At 45.2% G+C, this 18,277-nt stretch overlaps 1 protein-coding gene across 7 annotated transcripts in view; it reads right to left on the bottom strand.

The window, feature by feature from the left end:
- The window catches only part of LOC144772901 (uncharacterized), a 273,873-nt gene that overhangs the window by 153,553 nt on the left and 102,043 nt on the right, over positions 1–18,277 (bottom strand). For all 7 annotated transcript variants that reach the window (XR_013599865.1, XR_013599866.1, XR_013599872.1 and 4 more), the window contains 3 exons: positions 13,316–13,440; positions 12,445–12,606; positions 11,841–11,930 (listed from right to left, as the gene is read on the bottom strand). Coding sequence is in view for 2 of the 7 variants with exons in the window: in XM_078657590.1 (XP_078513716.1) it covers positions 11,841–11,930; positions 12,445–12,606; positions 13,316–13,440 (377 nt within the window). In the remaining 5 variants the exon portion in view is untranslated. The remainder of the gene's footprint in view (positions 1–11,840; positions 11,931–12,444; positions 12,607–13,315; positions 13,441–18,277) is intronic.

Below are 18,277 nucleotides of genomic sequence, written 5' to 3'. Positions count from 1 at the left end.
TACCCAAAACGGTTGATCAAGCGCTCCAGGAAGAGGGCATGGTTCTGTCACCGTGAAACACTCCTGGAACCCCCCTTACGTATTCGTCAATCAGAAGAACGCATGATTTGCGTGACTACCTTTTCAACAAAGAGTCATGCAATTAAAAAGACTATAAACAAACACTGGGGTCTAATTGCAGATGATTTGGAGATTACAAATGTACCCATGCACGCCTTCAAAAAAGCTAGGAATGTTAAAGACTATGTAGTATCATCTTTTCTAGAGTGCCCATCTGCACCTACTTTGGCTTCTTGCTGGAAACAACCACCTGTAGTTGGACATTTTAGATGTGGGAATTGCAAGGCTTGCCCGTCTACTATTCAATCTAAGGACTTTCTTTTCAAAAATCATCGACACATACACAAAAGCCACACGAACTGTAACACCAGGAATGTGATCTATGGCATAATCTGTCCATGTGATCTCATATATGTAGGTCAGACCCAGCAGCGTGTGAAAGCAAGATTCCTTGCTCACTGCAGCCGCATCAGATGTAAGGTACCTGGGGCACCCTTGGTTGAACACTGTGTTAAAGAAAACCACATGCCTGAAACATTGAAATGGGTAGTTTTGGAACATGTAACACTAGGCCCAAGGGGTGGTGATCTATCCAGCATTCTAAATGTCAGAGAGCTGAAGTGGATCCATATTTTCAATTCTGTAGTTGAGGGCTTAAATGAATCTGAGAGCAGTTTTGTACAGTTGGCTAATCTTTGATTTCTTTCGATAGGGTATCATGTTGAACTATCTACATCGCTTAAACGAATCTGGAAGCAGTTTTGTACAGTTGGCTAATCTTTGATCTTTTCCACAGGGTAACATATTGAACATTCTGCATTACTCTGCGGGAAAAAAATGCTTTATTTATAGATTTGTACGATGGTGGACTAAACCTTGAAATGTGGTATGGGTTACACTGTCCTGTGAGATAAGTGCACTCGGCCCAAACAATATGACATGTACTCTCTATGAGAAATCTAGGAAATGGATTGATTTACAATATCATGGGAGAGAAATGCACAATGCCTGGATATATAACCTCTGTATATACTACTACTTTATCAATACTATGTGTTTTTTTTGCGGTCCTGTCTGGTGGGCAAGCCATAGATCTTATGTCATAATGAAGGAATTGTGTGTACTAAATGTGCCAACCTAATGATCCATTATTAGATGGTATTTGAATAACATAAAATGTATGTCAAAAATTACTCAACAACAAGGGGCGCGGTGCGCTCGTTTGGTGTTTTTTATGTATTTTTTCTGAACAAAGTCCGTGCATATGATTTGCCCTAAATGTCTAGAGGAGCAATGTCCCTTTAAGGTTGTTCTATACAGCCTTGTGCGTCTCTGAGCCCTTTTTTGATTTAATTAGGCTTAATATTTATTTTCTGATAATTATATATTTATGCCCTTAATAGCCTTGACCAATAGGCTATTTTCCAATAATGATTGGAGGGCACTGAATCGACTTAGAATGCTGCGACTAGCAGGGGCGTAGTCTTTTTACTATCTCCATTAAGGCCTCGCGTTTTATGCTCCACCCCTTGAAACTAACCAGGATGTGAACGAGGCCTCGCCGTTGTGGTAGAGCTTTAAACACGTTGAGCTGCGGGATATTTTTCGGTCCAACTAAACATTTTGAAGGTAAGCGTGTGGCCCCGTTTTTGGTTGGGGACATATAAAAAAACGTGTTACACATGGGTCGAATATATGAACCCATTGGCACTTTGTTATTTTGCAGACAGGTGTGCCGAATACATAGGATTTACCCTGCCTCCACATAATTGAGCATCGGAGGTAAGCCTCATGGTAAAATCATGTTAGCTGGATGGAATGTGGTGTAATGTGGCCTTGATGCTAAATGCCCTTCTCCTCACTCTAAGGCAGAAGAAATAAGAAATCAAAGAATATCTATCGGCGATACGCCTCGAGAACCCCCCTTGGCTCAGAGGTATGTCTTTTGTACAGCTAAGGTTTTTTTTTTAAATTGTGTAAATGAAAACTACCGATAGCATTATTTTCCAACCGTGTCCCCCATACACAGGCGTTCTTTGAACAAATCACCACTAATTTGATAATACGAACTAACCAAACACCAGGAGGTGTGGCGGTTACATAGGATCTACCCGGCCTAAAACCAAATTGAGCATTTGAGGTAAGCCTCACGTGAAACCGTGTTAGTTGGATTAAATGTGGTGTAGTACGGCCTGAATGCTAAGTGCCTTTCTCCTCACTTTAAGGCAGAAGAAATATGAAATAAAAAATATCTATCGGCGGGACGCCTCGAGAACCCTCCTGAGTTCAGAGGTATGCTTTTGACTCAGTGTAGAGAGACGATATATAATGCACACATAATAGACGTGCCTCTCGACATTATGCAAATGTTTAACTTTTGAGATCTTTACCCTATGTATTCAAATTAACAAAAATCGGTCCAACAGGTGATTTCTTTATGTTTTTTGATTAAAGCCCGAAGTTAAATATGACCAGAGATGCATCTGTTGGTTTAACAAATTAGAGTTTAAACCGAATGAGGTGTGACCTTTAGTTAAATAGGAGATGACAACCCCTTTCCTTGTAATTTTCAGTTGCAAATTTATAACCCTGGTCCGGGAGACTTCAGCCCCTGGTGACTCTGTTCCTCTTGCCCTCCGTGATAGGTGAGCTATTACCATATCCTATGTATCTGAAATACAATCCCTCACTATGTGTCTTGTGTTTCATGTAAACTTTGACAACACGTTTTTAACTGATCAATTTTCTCAAATCCGCCCTCCTTGTAATAATTAACAGGATGGGTGCATGCTAATTGATTTCTTTTTAACTGCCCCTGGGAGGTCGCCCACCCACAACTTCTTTGTCCTGAAGAAGACCCGTTCTGTAAGGACTAATTTCCTACATATATTCTGGGTCGAAACGTAGACCATACAACAATCACCAACTCCTACCCCAAGCAAGACTCGAGCGGCTGAAGTGGAGTTAGGTTGTCTGCATCAGTTTTTTTCTGGACTCTTTATGAGCCTTATGTTGTGGCCTTTGGCTAAAGGAACCACATGTATTCATTTTTTGAATTGAGAATAATACTTGTCACTGAATGAATCAGACTATCCCTTTATCCTATCCTATCCTTGACACTTCCCTCACTTCACCCCCTCCCCGTTGTGAATGTGGGCACATTTAAATAAAATTTGCTATTTTGAAAAAAATGTATTATGTGTTCTAACCAATGAAAGGCAATCTATGCAAATCTGAATTAAACTTTTTTGCATCAAATATTTTTGCTTCTGGTAATAACTGTATATTTTAAATCAAGTTATATTTTGAATCATTTGTTCCTTGTCTGGGACCCCTTCCTTTTGTACTGTTCTGGAAGACAGCTGGAAGACCAAAAAGAGGGTTGTATCAACGCGTAAAGCGGTTTGATACGCTAAGCATAATCAGGAATGTATGTCCTCCCGAAATTCAAAAAACCCAACAAAGATTGTAACTTCTTAAGAGTAGAAGGAGGTTGAAATTGAGCAAATTTATCGAGAAAGTGGGGGACTAATCACCTCCCTTCATTGTTGAGTTTGTAGCCCAAAAAGAGAACCGCCAAATAGGCGATATGAGACTTGGCAAATTTAAATTCGTACCCTAATTCTGCAAAGGACAATATGATATGGTCAACATGCACCAGATGTGGTATCAATTTGTCATCAGTCAAATAAATGTCATTGACATAAGAGAAAGCATCAGGATCCAAGTCATGTAAAAGTGACACAACACGAGCAGCAAACGCACCAGGGCTATACTTATAGTTCATGGGCAAACTTGTAAATCTTTTCTGATTGCCGACCACAGTAAATGCGGTTCAGTCACGGCTCTCAAGAGGCAAATTGTGACTGTAAAATCCATTGGAAATGTCTAAAGTGGTTTAATACTTATTTCGGACAATGTTGTTTATTAACGCAGAGCTGTAGGTGTTCTGTATGGCAAACGTATGAACATGGCTGTTCAAATTTATATAATCCAAAACAGTACGATATGAACTGTCCGGTTTCCATATCGGAAAAAGAGGATTATTTATTGATGAAACACAGGGTTCAATTACACCCTGATATTCCAACTGGGCCAAAATGTCACTAACGGATGCTTTCGCCTCTCGTTTGATCAGATATTGTGCCTGAGGCTGTGGCATTGATCGGAAAGGGATCTCATGTGCCGGGGAATCTCTATCTCTGCCCACCTGATTGCGATACACAGCCTGTGCTAGGGCTAAAGCCCATTGCGATGCATAAGCTTGTTTAGTCTCTTCAGAGACGTAACGCGAAAAACTCAGAAGCATCACGTCCTCACCTCAGGAAGAAGCTAAAACAAATGGAGGAGGCCAATCCACCACGGCCAACAAAATGTCATATGATGAGGTTAGGTTATCCCAAAAGATCCCCATAATTGTACGTTGTATATCACCTTTTATTTGGAGGACTATCTCATGAAGTCTATCAGGGGGTGCAACTCTTGTATCAGCTGTTTCCACAGTAATGAATGTGTCAGTTAGTTTCGCCTCCAGACAAGGACGGAGAACCTCCAGTACTATGGTAACTTGCGCCGCACTGTCAAGGCGTGACACAGCCCACCTCAAACCGAGGAGCAGGGTTCTCACAGTCTGAGGCATACTTTGCTGTTAAAGAAGCAACTTTTTTCTTTCGAAACGGGGCACGAAATGGCAATTGTCCCTCAGGTTTGGCCTTTACGTTAAACTGGTATGGTGGATCACGTCGTCATTGCGTGGTCTCACCCGGTCTACGATCTTGACGCTCCCCTCCATCGGACTGTTGATCTGATGAGTCCTGCACGGAACGAGGAGAACAAGGATCAGGAACCTGAAACCTCTCTGGTGTCTTAATCTTAGAGCGGTCACGCAAATCAAACCTACGCTCGGAAGCCTCAGGTGTCGGTGAACCAGCATGCAAACCTTGCTTCTGTTGTTGTTGTTGTTTGTTTATTTATTTTATTTTATAGGTTTTCTATAGCACTGGCCAGACCCGAGGGTATTGGAGCGCTTTACAGCAGGATGGAGAGAAGACAAATACAGGATAGTGGCACAAAATAGACGTATATATAGGTGTTCAAAAATTGAGCGTCTGAGGTGCGTCGTTGAAGTAGAGAGGTCAAGGGATCCGAGGTGCGCCACTGAGGCAGAGGGGTCAAGAGGTAATCTCAATGCGTAGACAAAGTTTGATTTTGGAATTTTCTGCTAGCGATGATGAACCAAGGCGATGGGTTCGGGAGAGGGACGCCCCGCCTTATTGGGAGGGAGTTTTTTCTGCGGCTCAGTAAAATGTTTAATTCCCAAATTATTACGCCCTAATGATTTATACACCTTAGCGATAATCTTAGGCAATTCGTGTTATCAACGTCAGCGACTTACTCACTTGCAAACTAACCGCTTCTCCTTTTATATTGCAAACACAAGGAGATGATAGACGGAATGCCGAAACTTTTCAGATTATCACCCCCTAGTCACAGATCTGGGTTGAATCCATCATCATTCTTTAGCTCACTTCACCACCCCAATTTAGACACAGCTATATGCAAATCAGTCTTGACCCTGTGCCTCATGGGAATAGTCCGAACAAAGCGATACAAAAGGGGATGATGGACGGAGCGCTTGAACAAATCAAACACTCACCCCCAGTCAACTGATCTGGGTTTAATCCATCACCATTCTTTAGTTCACTCAGCCACCCCAGTTCAGACATGGCTATATGCAAATCAGTCTGACCCTGTGTCTCATGGGAACAGTCCAGCCCGAACTGCCAAGCCATGTCTTCCCTGGACCGGAAACAAGCATCCTGGGACCGGTTTCGGATTCATAATCCTCATCAGCCAGGCTATCTTGAATCCAGTGGCCAAGTGAACAAGGGACTCACGTCTGAGCATACCCTGCCACACTTAGGGCGAACAAAGCGATACAAAAGGGGATGATGGACGGAGCGCTTGAACAAATCAAACACTCACCCCCAGTCAACTGATCTGGGTTTAATCCATCACCATTCTTTAGTTCACTCAGCCACCCCAGTTCAGACATGGCTATATGCAAATCAGTCTGACCCTGTGTCTCATGGGAACAGTCCAGCCCGAACTGCCAAGCCATGTCTTCCCTGGACCGGAAACAAGCATCCTGGGACCGGTTTCGGATTCATAATCCTCATCAGCCAGGCTATCTTGAATCCAGTGGCCAAGTGAACAAGGGACTCACGTCTGAGCATACCCTGCCACACTTAGGGCGAACAAAGCGATACAAAAGGGGATGATGGACGGAGCGCTTGAACAAATCAAACACTCACCCCCAGTCAACTGATCTGGGTTTAATCCATCACCATTCTTTAGTTCACTCAGCCACCCCAGTTCAGACATGGCTTTGGCCGCCATAAGTGTGGCAGGGTATGCTCAGACGTGAGTCCCTTGCTCACTTTGCCACTGGATTCAAGCAAGCCGGGCTGAAGACGGCTGGAATGCCAGAAACCGGTCCTCGGAAGCTTGTTTCCGGTCCAGGGAAGGCATGGCTTGGCAGTTCGGGCTGGACTGTTCCCATGAGGCACAGGGTCAGACTGGTTTGCATATTGCCATGTCTGAACTGGGGTGGCAGAGTGGGCTAAAGAACGGTGATGGATCAAACCCAGATCTTTTGACTGGGTGGGAGTGTTTGATTGGTTCAGATGCTCCGTCCATCACCACCCCCTTTTGTACCGCTTTGGCCGCCATAAGTGTGGCAGGGTATGCTCAGACGTGAGTCCCTTGCTCACTTTGCCACTGGATTCAAGCAAGCCGGGCTGAAGACGGCTGGAATGCCAGAAACCAGTCCTCGGAACCTTGTTTCCGGTCCAGGGAAGGCATGGCTTGGCAGTTCGGGCTGGACTGTTCCCATGAGGCACAGGGTCAGACTGATTTGCATATTGCCATGTCTGAACTGGGGTGGCAGAGTGGGCTAAAGAACGGTGATGGATCAAACCCAGATCTTTTGACTGGGTGGGAGTGTTTGATTGGTTCAGATGCTCCGTCCATCACCACCCCCTTTTGTACAGTCATGGGAATAGTCCAGCCTGAACTGCCAAGCCATGTCTTCCCTGAACCGGAAACAAGCCGGTTTTGGGCTAACAGCCCTCATCAGCCAGGCTAGCTTGAACCCAGTGGCAAAGTGAGCAAGGGACCCTCATCTTGGCATACCCTGCCAACTTAGGGCGAACAAAGTGAACTGGTATGGCATGGTGAGCATACAAAAAAACGATGGATTTAGGCTCAGATCTCTGTACTGGGGTGAATGTATGACATTGTTCTGCATTTTGTCCATCAATTGTTGTTTTTGCATTTGTCACCCCGAGTGTGACGGGTTTTCCCTGACGTGGGTCCCGTGCTCTCCATGCCACTGGAGTCAAGCTATCCTATCTGATGAGGGGTGAAACCCCGAAACCGGTTCTAGGATGCTTGTTTCCAGTCCAGGGAGGACTTGGCCTGGCAGTTAGGGCTGGGCTGTTCCCATTGCACACCGGTTCAAGACTCATTTGCATATGGCTGGGTACAAACTGGTATGACATGGTGAGCTAAAAAACAATACATTTAGGCCCAGATCTCTGTACTGTGGTGAATGTATGACATTGTTCTGCATTCTGTCCACCAATTGTTGTTTTTGCATTTGTCACCCCGAGTGAGATGGGTATGCCCAGACGTGGGTCCCGTGCTCTCCATGCCACTGGAGTCAAGCTATCCTGGCTGATTAGAGGTGAAAGCCCGAAACCGGTTCTAGGATGCTTGTTTCAGTACAGGGATGACTTGGCCTAGCAGCTCGGGCTGGATTGTTCCCATTGGGCACAGGGTCAAGACTGATTTGCATATGGCTGGATTCAAACTGGTATGGCACGGTGAGCAAAGAAACAATGGATTTAGGCCCAGATCGCTGTACTGGGGTGAATGTATTACATTGTTCTGCATTCTGCCCATCAATTGTTTTTGCTTTTGTCACCCCGAGTGGGATGGGTATGCCCAGATGTGGGCCCCGTGCTCTCCATGCCACTGGAGTCAAGCTATCCTGGCTGATGAAACCCCGAAACCGGTCCTAGGATGCTTGTTTCCAGTCCAGGGAGGACTTGGCCTGGCAGTTCAGGCTGGACTGTTTCAATTGGGCACAGGGTCAAGCCTGATTTGCATATGGGTGGGTTCAAACTGGGGTGGCATAGTGAGCAAAAGAACGATGGATTACACCCAGATCTCTTGACTGGGAGTGAGTGGTTGAAAAGTTTGATCACTCTCCGTCCATCATCTTGTTGTGTTTGCTATGTTTACCTTAAGTGGCCAAGGGTATGCCCACATGTGGGTCCCTTACTCGCTGTGTCACTGGATTCAAGCTAGCCTAGCTGATGAGGGGTAATACCCTGAAACCTCTCCCAGGATGCTTGTTTCCGGTCCAGGGAGGACCTGGCCTGGCAGTTCGGGCGGACTGTTCCCACCAGGAACAGGGTTAAGACTGATTTGCATATAGCTGGGACCAAACTGGGGTGGGATAGTGAGCAAAAGAACGATGGAATAAACTAAGATCTCTTGACTGGGGGTGAGTGGTTGAAAAGTTTGAGCACTTTTTCCATCATCTCGTTGTGTTTGCTATGTTTGCCCTAAGTGGCCAAGGGTATGCCCAAATGTGGGTCCCTTACTCGCTGTGTCACTGGATTCAAGCTGGCCTAGCTGATGAGGAGTAATACCCTGAAACTTGTCCCAGGATGCTTGCTTCCGTTGCAGGGAGGACCTGGTCTGGTAGTTCGGGCTGGACTGTTCCTATCAGAAACAGGGTCAAAACTGATTTGCATATGGCTGGGTCCAAACTGGGGTGGCATTAATCAATGAATCAATCAATCAGGGATTTATAAAGCACACTATTTACCAGTGAGGGTCTCAAGGCACTAGTGAGCAAAAGAGCGATGAATTAAACCCCGATCTCTTGACTGGGGGTGAGTGGTTGAAAAGTTTCAGCATTCCGTCCATCATCTTGTTGTGTTTGCTAGGTACCTATAGAGCAGCATTGTAGTCATGAAATCACTTTCTACTTGGGATCGGAGCTGCTTTTGAGCTTGGATGATCATAGCTTTTACTATCAGCTGTGAGACCTCTCTTTCAATGCCCCACTTGCTTTCATAGGATTGTTCTGAAAATGTACATTGGAGCATCCAACTGCGCTTCCTGAAGATCGGTGGGTGGTCATTCATCATTCACTCTGTGAGAGCTTTGCAATCACCTATCATCACCTCAGTTTCTTTCAGTACATCACTACTTCTGCCTCATGTGCCACCAATGTATGTATGTGCTGACACTTCCTCCATTCTCTATGATTCTATCGCTCCGCCACCTTTTGCTTCTGTTCTGTCACCAGCACCAATGGTCTCCTCATCTCTGCCTTACTCACCAGCAGCATCTTTGACTACAATCTTTGATCATCTTTTGCTGATGTCGACTACAACTGCACCTCCTGGTTTGCTTCTCATCATCACCTCCAATAATTAAACCAATGTTTAACGCTTTGGATATAGATGTTCCAAGATTGCCAAGACACAGAACTCAGTTTAACAAAAGAAGGGGGTTCAGCTCCTGCCACTATTCCCTAAATATCTGTCTTCTGCTTCTGGGGTTTTTACCTTCTTTTTACTTACTTTTTGCACATTGCGGCATAGTCAAATTAGGCATAACACTATTGTCTTAAATAATCATTTATTAATGCATTTTTAAATATGGAGATATGGTTTGGGACGGAAATGAACCCTGCATGGTATACAGGTGTGTTCCCATACGCAGACTGCCCAACTGCAAAAGAAACTGGTATCCTGGTTTTCTTTTTCCGCACTGGCATTATGCTAATCTGTCGTGAATGAAGAGGGCCAGGCCAGTCCCTGAGCACGTCAGCTCCAGGATCTGTCCTGTGACCTGAGAGGCAACCCAAATCGTGCCTTCATAGTAGAAACTGGACTTTTTTCATTGTTCTGGTGTTTTCCCTTTTGGTGGTAGCTGCCGCATACGGTTTGTGTTTTATATCATGACCAGACCTTTTTCTCTATGTCAGTGGGACCACGGTCTAATGACCATTACCATGTAAAGTTCAGCTGTTATGTGAAGAACTGACCTGTTGAGTGTGTGTGCACGTACAGTAAGCATATTACAAATGTCTGATAGTGTGTGTGTGTGTGACTGAGAGAGAGAGTACTGCGGCAAGCAGTATACATAATGGATGCTCCCAGTTGTAGCATGATAAAATAACATGTATATTTGTAAAGCGCACGTTCATCCAGAAGAGTTTCTTGGCGCTGAATAACAGATGTTTATCGTTACCCAACTCAATGGTACTCATTTTATTGAACTCAGAAGGATGAAAGGCTGAGTGGACCTGCCGGGATTTGAACCTGTGACAATGAGGTAGAACACAGGCCCCTACAGGGGACGCATTGGTCCACTAAGCCAACAGACCTGGCTAAAATCTGAGGATAGCTTCCCCAGACAGTGGAAATGTGTTGCCTGTATTCCTGTAGCTGGAGAGTGGAGTGAGGAGGAAGGAGACGGGACTCCTTTGGAAATTCCATGAAGACTTTGTTAGCATAGGCCTACAGATTACCTCTTCCTGGGCACTGCCATCTGGTAGGTTGTAGGGGTGATGGGTGGGACTGCAGTTTCTGTTGTTCATGGTGAAGATGTTTCTAGGCAGGGCCTGTCCTGTCTGTTTCAGATTAGTATTTCAGGAACGGTGTTTATATCCAGGTGCAAAGATCTCACAGTTCACTATGCCCAAGTCGTGGGTGCTCCAGCTTGGAACCAGTCTTATTGCTACCTCCTATGCTATATATCACTTTGCGCAAAATCTGTGGCTGCAAAACAGCCTGACACAACACGATGATGGACGGAGTGCTGAAACATTTCAACGACTCACCACAGGTCAAGAGATTTGGGTTTAAACCATTGTTCTATTTGTTCACTATGCCTCCCCAGTTTAGATCCAGACATATGCAAATCAGTCTTGACCCTGCTCCTCAAGTGAACAGTCCAGCCTGAACTGCCAGCCCAGGTCCTCCCTGGACTGGAAACAAGCATCCTGGGACCGATTTCAGTTACATAGCCCACTGAGGAGTACACTGTTTATTTTAACTGGCTTTCACTGAGTGCAGCAGCACAATGGGGACTCTTTAAGGAAAGGAGCATAAAACCGACTAGGACCGACTTAAGGGTGCTCCACCTACTATATGTTTAGCAGCAGCGAGCTATGAGAGCGCACATCATTGCCTCTGATAACAGTGATGGGGCAGACGCAAGGTTATACATTCATATCATTAGCACCTAATGGTAGTTAGTGTACAGAAAAAGGAGCTACAGCATGTGAACCAGGAAGCCTAGCATCCTCTTGCATATTGTTCTAGTCTCCATTCACTAAGAAAAAACAGCCTCTGTGTTTACAATAGGCGTTCTTCTTTAATCTTTTATGGTTCTGCTGCTGCCAAATCAGCTCTGAAGGTTGTGTTCATTACAGAGCAGGAGTTACTCTGCCCTAGTCTTACTGGCCTCTCAAGAGGCACAAACCTGCAAACAAATCTCCCAATATCCAACTTGGTCCATTTGCACTAGGGGGATTATGTGACATGGGTTGTAATTCTGAGGGCAAGGCAACACGGCTCTTGTATCCCTTGAAGGGTGAGGCAAGTGGTGTTCAAGCACATAATAACCAACAAACCCTATCCAATTAAACGTGCCACTCTACAACCATCCCACTCCCTCCTACTGCTACTCACCTGGACCCTGAATGTCTGTGAAGGTTCACCGTCAATTTCATACCGAAAGGCGCCCAGTTTCCTTGCCCAGCTGAAGGCCTCATCAAAACACTGCAATGAGAGTGAGTGAAGGGGAGAGGTGAGGTGAGTAAAGAAGACATGATGAAAGGGAGAAGAGTGAGAGTAGAAAAAAGAGAACTGTCCAATGAGCACAAGGACTGCTTGACAATATATTGGCTTTGGGAGATTTTGAACCAGTCACAAGCCCATTGGGGCGGTGGGCTGCACCGTAAACCCTGAGGATTCAGGAAATATATGCTGGTCACGCTGGCACTCAAGACCTACCCACAGAGCCCTAAGGGTAGTTAAACAATCTTATAGGGCAGATGGTCTAGAACTTTTTGTGGGGGCCTCAGCGACCATGGTAGGTTAAAGATCCTGCAAAGAGCCCCCATCAACAAAGGCTGGAGACCCATTGGGTTTAGGACATCTCTAGCTGGCTATGTGGACACTGGGGCTGGTGGGACATCATCTCAGATGTCTTGGGAGAACTTACACTAGCCATAAAAAATTAAAAAACAACAATGGCCCCACTAATGCCGCCAGGTATAATGTAGTCACTTACGTATACAATGAAGTCACGTGGAGCCAAGGTGATGTTGCGTAAGATGAAGCGGGATAGGTGGTCCAGGCCTACGGTGCTAACCACGACACTGCTGTTCAACTTCAGAGTTACTAGGCCCCTCTCGCCCTCCATGGGGAAACAGTTCCCAGGTGTCATATCAGGCTGCAGATATCAAAGCCCAACAAAACACAAACACATCACCTAAATGTACCTACAGTTCCTCTGCAAAGATCACACTCTGGTTATGCCAAGTCCCATCATCAGATAGGCCTCAAAGAGTTTTAAAGTCTTATATAGTCTTTCCATACCATTATTGGGCAATTCTATTCAGGCCTAATTGTACCAGAAAAACTCAAAAATCTGGTGGCCTCACTAGAATATTTTGTTCATTTCTGGAGGCATCGTTAGGCACAACATGTAAAGTCCTGGAGATGACATCTGGATTATTGAGTCAAGTTTTGGAACCCACATCTGGCATATTGTAACTAGTTCTATGGTTCACATATGGAGTACTGTCCAGATAGAAGTGTTAGCTGAACCATTCCAAGAAGGTGTCACTCTGTGGAAGCTGCTATTCTTGGAGTGGGAGAAAGCAGCAATAATTCCTTTGCACACAGGTGCAGTAGGGGCAGCAGCAGGGCAGGACTGCCTCATACACAGAATAAATACTGGACACCTGCCACAGAACTGGCTTAACACTGCTTTGCTGGATACTCTGAAGGGGTGAGATGGATTATCAGACTCAGTGCCCTATACATAACTACATAACTATTTTGGATGAGAAAGCAGTTCTGCAGGCTCCATTCCCAATCAGTCGTCAGCATCTGGTGGATTTGCACCTTTGGTTCCCGCTCGTCCTTTCCCACTGTACCTCTTGCATCAGACGGTGGTATCTGTCAGCTTCGTGCCAATCTCTAAATAAGGATCCCAGCCATTCGATCCAGCTCTGGTGAGCCACCAATGCTGGCGAAGACATCGACAGCAGAACCCTTGCCCCTGTATTGAAAAGAAAACACAAACAAAGATGTAAATGGACATGCCGACTGAAAAGATGTGCTTAATCGTCTTGTTTTTTTTTTTTTTAATTTCAAACGATTTTATTAGAATTCTTTTTAACATAGTCAGTACAGAGAGAATGAAGGCACCTGGGTGTAGTCACCGCCTTCATGGCTCCAGAAATCGAGACAATAAACGATAGACAACTGATCGACCTCCTGCTCACAGCAGCTGTTAAGACTATCCTAGCTAACTGGAAAGACACGGGTAAGGCGTCCTTCAAAAGTTGGTTCAATAAGATCGTCTTGTTTTAAAAACGTTTTTCAATCCAGCATCTTCCCACAGAAATCTAGAAACAAACCAACCTAAAAAACAACATTTAAAATGGCTATGCTGTTAGTGTTGTGTGCGAAGAACTCTCCTTTACATATCTTGCCATTAAAAACTGTCAACTAAAAATCTTCCCGTTACAAGATTTCTTTTAGAAAACCCCTTAATTAAAAACATCCACTATAAACAAAATGCAAAACAATTCCCTCCAAAAAGTCTAACTTGCAAATATCATTAAAAAACTTTTTTTAAATCTTCCCTTTTAGAAACTACACCAAACACCCTGCTTAGAAAATGGTCTCCTTAAAACCTCTGACATGTAAAAACATGCCCATCTCTTAATACTCTGCCTTACAAAGAGTCAACTTTAAACTGACTTTCTTCACAACTCGTGCCTAACAAATCACTGCTTTAAAAGGTGCTCTAAATTATTAAATCTATATCACATAGAGTCTGAAAATGGCTCAGTAAGTTAATATATCGCTGCTGACATCCAGTGTGATCTCCTTGTTACAAGTTTGAATCTTGGTGAGACCAATTCTGCCTTTCATCCTTCTGACGTTGATAAATTTGGCAATGGTAACATGTTATAATAACACCTTAAAATATTAAAACCTGTAGTATTAAGAACTACATAAAAAAACAAGTTGCTATGTTACCATTATACTGAAACTGATACTTATGATTTTTTGTAGACAATTATTTCTTCCTCGAAAGAATCCAGATAGACTGACAAATGCTCTGTAGTTAAGAAATTAGAAAAAAAATGTTCTAACTTGTGGTTTATCCACATTTATAAATTGTTGGCAGACACAATTAGGAGAGGCTAATAAGGAATGTATTATTCTGAAACATGCGTTCCTCGTGCATCAATAATCCCTTATCTAGCCACCCAATCAATTTTCATCTAATTTAGCTTTGAGTAGTTCTTCCTTTAGCTCTATATAGAATCTATTCTCTCCAAGACATCTGTTACCTTTATTAATATAGCCAGTTGGTCTCATTAAGACAATATTCCCTTTGTCTAAATGTTATATATTTAACTTTACAAAGTTAAAACACCTCCCTCTTTGAACTTAACACTGCAAGAATCACTCTCAGTGTGTCTCTTAAAACTTTCTGCTGTAGCTTTGACAACTCCCCACTTAAAATATTTCACTGAGGAGGGTGCCAGAGAGCCCACGGCAAGATGGCCGCACAATAGTGAAGGTCTGCTGGCTGAGTTCCGTATATCCGTCTTCGATATGGCCATCCTCCACCTACTGGTGTGAAACATACCCCCCCATGCTGGCCTAAACTGCCTAGTTTGGTCCGCGAGGGGTAAATAGCGCTGGGCAGGATGAAACATTTCGGAGAGGCGGTGCAGAGATCGTCATGACCGGGCTGGGAGCTAAAGTTGGGCGCCTGTGCCGCGGTCGCTATCAGTCTGCAGCGTCTGAGCGGTATCTGCGGCCAGAAAAACTGAGCGGGCCGGATAGAGACACCCCAAGGTAAGGAAGATATCTCGGATCGCTGCATGGGAGGAGTACGTGCAGGCCGGCCTGGCTTTCCTCCTGCTGCATAATGGAGCAAAGAGACACCCTTGCGGGCTGTGCTAGGAAATTGAGGCAGCCTACAAGAACGAACGTTGGAGGGAGCAGTGGCAGACTGCGCTGGAAAGCGAGTAGCGGCACTGCGGGAGGATAACAACATACACCTGGCAAGCGGGACGCAACAAATCCAGGCTGAGTGTGGACAGCACCAGTAGTACCAATACAGCAGGATCGGTATCGTCGGAGGCCCGATATGTGACTGTGAGTGCCTATCAACAATACAAAGCAGCCATTTATACCCTGGGTGTTAGGCTTACAGATTCTGTGTTGGAATCCTATTGCATGGAAGCAATAACATGGTACACAAAGGTTCCCGCTGTGTGGTGCTCTGCTACTAGGAACACTGGCAACAAGGGCAGGATCCTTTGAGGCTCACGTATTTCTGCAAAGCGTGCAGTTCGGATCATTAGTTAGGGATTAGAGAGCCACAACACTGCATTAGGAGGGCCATGAGCTAGCACCATTGTATTATTCCACATCGCATAGCCCCTAACTTGAATCCCCAACTAGGCGAGACAATATAAACAACACCAGGCGGCAAACACCACCCACAGCCCCCCACAACTGCAGACCAAGCGGGAAGGTGAGTGTCACTGCTGCAGATGAAATAGAGAAGTGTTGAAGCTGCATTACACAGGGCTCACCATGGGGAAAACAGACGAGACGAAAGCAAGGCTCACATTTGAAACGAGAGGCTCAACGAAACAACCGTCAGATACAAGTGCAGGTGCGAAGGGGGGCAGCTTACAGGGACCGCGGAGGGCAGTACCATTGAAGCAACGTGACTGGCCATGTAGAGCAGCTTGCAGTACATCAACATGGCAGCAAAAATAGACAAGCAGCCCTCACGTATTGCTGAGACAGAAGAGAGAATATGGAAGGTCGAGGATGAGATGCAAACTGTGAGCTCAAAAAGTCTGAACATGGTGCGTGTCGTAGCCGTTATCCAAGCAAAGCATGAAGACTTGGAAGCACGCTCTTGCCGCAACAACTTACGAATACTTGGCATGCCGAAATCCACGAACACAGGTAAAATGGAGCCCTACATTGAGGGCATGCTGACAACGCTATTTGGTGCACAGACCCTATCCGAAATACTAGTGGTGGAACGGGCACACCGTGCGCTCATGACGCGACCACCGCCCGGGGTTCCCTAGTGGCTCATCATAGCAAAACTCTTGAATTACCAAGACCGGAATACTATCCTCTGGCTGGCAGAGAAAAAGGAGAAGTCCAGTACCAGGGTAATCGGATCGCTTTTTACCTGGATTTCACAATTGCGCTACAGTCGGCTTGGAGAGAGTTCTTGCCAGTTAAGAGTCAACTACTAACGGCAAATATCCCTATGCTATGCTGTGCCCAACGCGCCTTCGTGTGGAACATCATGGAAAGCAGAAAATCTTCACGACACCCAAAGCGGGCAAAGACTACTTAAAGACCATCTTGCCTGGTAAACAAGCGCGGAACAGATCACATGCTGAAGATGGAGAATATTGATCATTGTGGGTGAACACTGGGCCTTGCCTGGGACTGCTGGCGAGAACTCAGCGTTCATCTGAGGTCATGGTGGCGGCTGCCTTGGCAAGAGGAGACTGCAGAAAACTATGAATGTAGATAAATTCCAGTTGGCTAGAGAAGGTCAACATAGCTCCTATGAACCCAGCCACCTCTGTGCATCTGGAGGGAGACTGAGAACCTGGTGAAACCCTGCGAGGGAGCACCCTAGACGTGTCTAGTACATTGTGCTGCAATGTATTGTTTTTTAGCGTAATGTCAATGTTGGAATTATGTATGTTCCTAGTTAATTGGGGATGTATTTGGCTAGTTGGGCCTGCCGAAGTGGGAGGGGGGAGGATGCGTTTTCTAAATGTTTTTATACCCACACATAACACATATAGTTACCTGCGTCATACATTCACCGCAACATAGAGCACATGCACCATCACCATGGTATGAGGAGACTATATGACACAAGTAGGAGATAGTATAAATGTAATCATATGGAATGTACATGGCCTCAATGATCCACGCAAGGTGAGATTAGTGCTTCGGTTTCCAGATAGCACAATATACAAGTGGCTCTACTACAGGAAACACACCGGGATAGGCGCTCAAACTGCACTATGGGTACCCGTTGGGCGGCGTGTCAGCTGATCTCCTCTTACTCCACTTGTTCACATGGGTTTTTATTATTGATCAAACACGGGTTCCCTTCACTCTTGGAACTCACTATGCGGATGACCAGGGTAGACTCCTAATTGCACACAGGGTGTTTGCAGGCACTGCTGTCACATTAGTCAACACTTACACACCAAACAGAGTTCTTCATGACAACCTGGAGACAGATGCACTCCACCTCACCGACACACGTTATTTGGGGAGGTGATTTAAATACGTATCTAAATCCAGTGGAGGATCGCTCAGAAGACAAGGCTTGGCATGGGAACCAAGCAGCTAAGGTGATACAGGGTGGGATGGGGGAGTACAGCCTAGTCGATGCCTGGCGACTGAGACACCCTATACAGAAGGAGAACACATTTTTATCCTCGGTCCAGGGCACTACTACTGGCTCATACGGAGGTATACCAGTGGATAGAAGAGGTACGGCACCTGCCTAGGATACTATCCGCCCAAGCACCGGTCCTGCTACAGTTGAAACTACCAAATGTAATCCCTATACCATTCACTTGGGTCTTTCACCCAACAGCACTCCTAGATATGGCCTTCAAAGAGGAGGTGCAGAGAGTGATAGTTGAATATTTTGCATTAAATATAGGCTCTGTAGTTAGTTGGAGTTGTCTGTGGGAAGCTTTTACAGTAACAATACGCAGGACATGTATAGGCACTCAGGCAGGGGTACTGAAAAATATTTCACTGTAACATAATCTTCATAACTTCCCTCTTACAGCTATCCA

The sequence above is a fragment of the Lissotriton helveticus genome, chromosome 1_1, assembly GCF_964261635.1.
Source record: "Lissotriton helveticus chromosome 1_1, aLisHel1.1, whole genome shotgun sequence".
In the NCBI taxonomy this organism is placed as follows: domain Eukaryota; kingdom Metazoa; phylum Chordata; class Amphibia; order Caudata; family Salamandridae; genus Lissotriton; species Lissotriton helveticus.
The sequence above is the reverse complement of the archived record's forward strand: the minus strand, read 5'-3'. Positions and strand labels throughout refer to the sequence as shown.